The sequence below is a fragment of the Quercus robur genome, chromosome 2 (genome assembly GCF_932294415.1).
Source record: "Quercus robur chromosome 2, dhQueRobu3.1, whole genome shotgun sequence".
NCBI classification, from domain to species: Eukaryota; Viridiplantae; Streptophyta; class Magnoliopsida; order Fagales; family Fagaceae; genus Quercus; species Quercus robur.
The window spans coordinates 27,209,786-27,213,143 of record NC_065535.1 but is presented as its reverse complement, the minus strand read 5'-3'; the positions used below and the strand labels follow the sequence as shown (position 1 = coordinate 27,213,143).

General features: G+C 44.7%; 1 protein-coding gene across 1 annotated transcript; it reads right to left on the bottom strand.

The window, feature by feature from the left end:
- Window positions 1-407: 407 nt before the first annotated feature.
- LOC126696947 (uncharacterized) lies at window positions 408-1,265 on the bottom strand. The gene has a single exon (XM_050393718.1). It carries the CDS (start codon window positions 1,263-1,265, stop codon window positions 408-410), a length of 858 nt encoding a protein of 285 aa, XP_050249675.1.
- Window positions 1,266-3,358: the final 2,093 nt, after the last annotated feature.

Sequence of the window (3,358 nt, the reverse complement as noted above, 5' to 3'; positions counted from 1 at the left end):
TTCCCATTTTTCTTCTTTACCACCCCCATGTTGGCTAGCCACTCGGGGTAGAACACCTCCTTTATGGCACCAGCCCGCTTAAGTTTGAGTACTTCATCCTTGACAGCATCAGAATGTTCCTTAGATGAGCACCGATGTGGTTGCCTTTTGGGGACAACAGATAGATTGACATTTATATGGTGACAAATGAAGTCCAGATCCACCCTAAGGGCCTCGTAGGTGCTCTATGCAAATACATCGATATTTTTTCTAAGGAAGTCTATCAGTTTTTCCTTCTCCCGAGGAGGCAGCTGAACTCCAACCTGGAAGAATTTCTCCCCATCATCACCAATGACAACTCTTTCCAATTACTCGCATTTCACCCCTTCTTCCTCCACCTCCATGGACAGCACTGGTGCCTTTGATTGCTATAAGTCCCTCCCTATAGAAGCTGAGGACCTGCCCCCCGTTTGATGTCTAATTGCGGCCACCATGCATTGTTTGGCCATAAATTGGCTCCCCACTAGCTCCTTAACCCAATTCCCAGACGGATACTTCACTTTCAGGTGTAGGGTGGAAGGCACGGCCCTCATGGCGTGAACCCAAGGCCTTGCCACAATAGCCGTGTAGGGGGAATAGGTATCTACCACAATGAAGTTCACCTCCACGACCTTTGTCCCTGTCTGAATGAGTAGTTGGATTTGACCTTTTGGAAAGACAACCTTCCTATCAAACCCTATTAGAAGGGAATCAAAGTAGGTCAAGTCCTCGGATCTCAGCTTCAATCCTTTATACAGATTAGGGTACATGATCTCTGTGTTGCTACCTTGATCCACCAACACCCTCTTCACATCGTACCCACCTATCCTGATGGTGACCACTAGGGCATCATTATGTAGCTGTAAGGTTCCGATTTTGTCGTCATCTAAAAAGCTCAAAGTCGGTCGGACTCCCATTCTACTCCTCTTTGGATCAGGGTACGAGTCATCCACGGATGGCCGAGCTTCGAACATCACCTTGGATGACTGAAAACCAGTACTTCCTAGAACTGTAAGAATGACACTGATTGTACCTAAAGGTGTTCTTGTGAAAGCATCTCTCAGAGCCCCTAACCTTGCTTGATCACCCTGTCCTTTAGGTTGATACAGGAATTGCTTCAATTTTCCCGCCGTGACTAATTGCTCCAAGTGGCTTCGCAAAGTCCTGCAATCTTTAGTGGTGTGTCCCTGCTCCTGGTGGTATTGACAGTGAAGACTTTGGTTGCACTTTGTAGGGTCTCCTCCCATCTTGTTTGGCCATTGAAAGTATGGCTCATTCTTAATTTTCTCCAAGATCCGATGTACTGGCTCTCGGAATATGGTACTGACTACCTGAGTAGTAGTAGACCCAGAATGCCACGTGAAATCTCTCCGAGGTCGGTTATTATTGTACTTATCCCTTTTATCCTGAGGGACTTCTTTAGCTTTCCCCTTTCCCTATTGCTGGTCCTCCTCGACCCGCTTATACTTATCAATACGGTCTATGAGCTGACACACACTTCTAACCGATTTCCTGGTCAAAGACTTTCTCAAATCATGCTCGGTGGGCAGGCCAACCTTAAAGGTCCTTATGGCTACATCATTAAAGTTCCCATCTATCTTATTGAACATCTCCCAGTATCTGTCCGAATACATTTTTAGGGTTTCCCCCTTTTGCATGGTCATGGACAGCAAGGAATCCAAAGGCCGAGGAACCCTACTGCAAGTCACAAAACGAGCTCCAAAGGCCCCAGTAAGCTCCTTGAAGGAGGTAATAGAGCCTTCTTTCAGACCGTCGAACCACCTCATCACCACGAGCCCCAAACTGGATAGGAACATTTTGCACATTAAGGTTTCGTTCCGGGAGCAAATGGCCATTCTCTGGTTGAAGTGGCTGATGTGCTCCACAGGGTCCGTTCTGCCATTATACACGGTGAATGTTGACTGAGTAAACTGCTGAGGAAGCTTTCCCCCTTCAATTCTACATGTAAACGGTGATTTAAAGATTTAGTTAAGAGCCCTTCTCATAGCGTCATTGCCCAGACCTTCGCAAGATGGACACTTACTCCTCCATCTATAATAACGATCCTCATCGTACGAAAAAGACTCACTGGGGGGAGTCTTGGGCCTATAGCTACCACCTTCATCATCATCGGAAGAGGGGTCAGAATCTAAAGGAGTCCATCTCCGTCGCTCGTGGCGTAGCCTCCTGCGAAGACAGTCAATCTCCAACTGCATGCTTTTGGTATTTTCCTAATGGGAGATGTAACTCCCACCTCGAGACTGGCTCCTACTAGTATGCGTGGTGTGCACACTAACCTCACGGTTCCTCTTTCGCTTAAAGTTGAGAAACTGGTCCTGGCGTTGGGAACTAATAGACTCCTCCCGGTCTTGCCTTGATCCTACCATGGTTAGACGTTGAACTCACTAAAGCTCAAGCTTTCCCACAAACGGTGCCAATTGTAAGGACTGGTTTTCGTTCCTTAGCCCAAAAGATGAATAGACTCAAGCCCAAAGAGCCCAATACAATGAATTTGTAGAGAGTGGGCTTAAAAGCTAAGCTTTGATGGATCAAACCATAAGTATAATGAATCAAAGACACAAGAAAGCAAAGAAAGACAAGTTTAAAATAAGGAAATCCTTCCTCGGCAAAGTTCGAGGAGAGTGATTCTTGAATTTAGTTCTTTTGGACTTGGATACAATTGCAATTCTTGTTGCTACAGTGTGTTCTCTACAGATTTTCCCATCTCCTCTCCCTGGAGGATCTCTTACATTATATAGCTCCCCTTAGATGATCCTGGCCCTTCATTTGTTGATCATCCAGGCCACTACTTGAATGCTTGTCCCATCAAACACCTTCCCAAACTCCTAGTGAGTTGGGGTAGCCAAGGCAGCACTGTTTAGAAATCTTCTCCACATAAATGCAGCCAGGAGGTTTGGTGGGATGCATTAAATGTGGTGGTAGCCACCATCCCTTCAATCATGTCAAGGTTAACCTCCTTCCCGAAGCTCTTTCTCTACAGTATGACCTCCTCTGGTAACGTGCTATTGACGTAGCCTTATTGTTCGAGCATGTGACCTCCTCGACGCGATAATGGCCTTCTCGGCCATGGGTATGACATGTGGCACAAATACCTAATTTAAATTTTTGTACCCCACAATATATATATATATATATATATCTTTTAACATTTTTCATCAATATCTTAATGGAGATATTTCTTATTAATATTTTAAGATATAGAGTCACAATGTTGTGAGTGGGTGCAATCTCACCAATCAATGCATAAAAAAAGATTATGAGATATGCATGAATCATATATAAATTATTTGTTTATTTTATAATTACTTCCATACAAAAA

What these genes read in the sequence shown, in the direction of transcription:
- LOC126696947 (XM_050393718.1), bottom strand. Translation starts at nt 1,265, where the DNA reads ATGGGAGGAGACCCTACAAAGTGCAACCAAAGTCTTCACTGTCAATAC.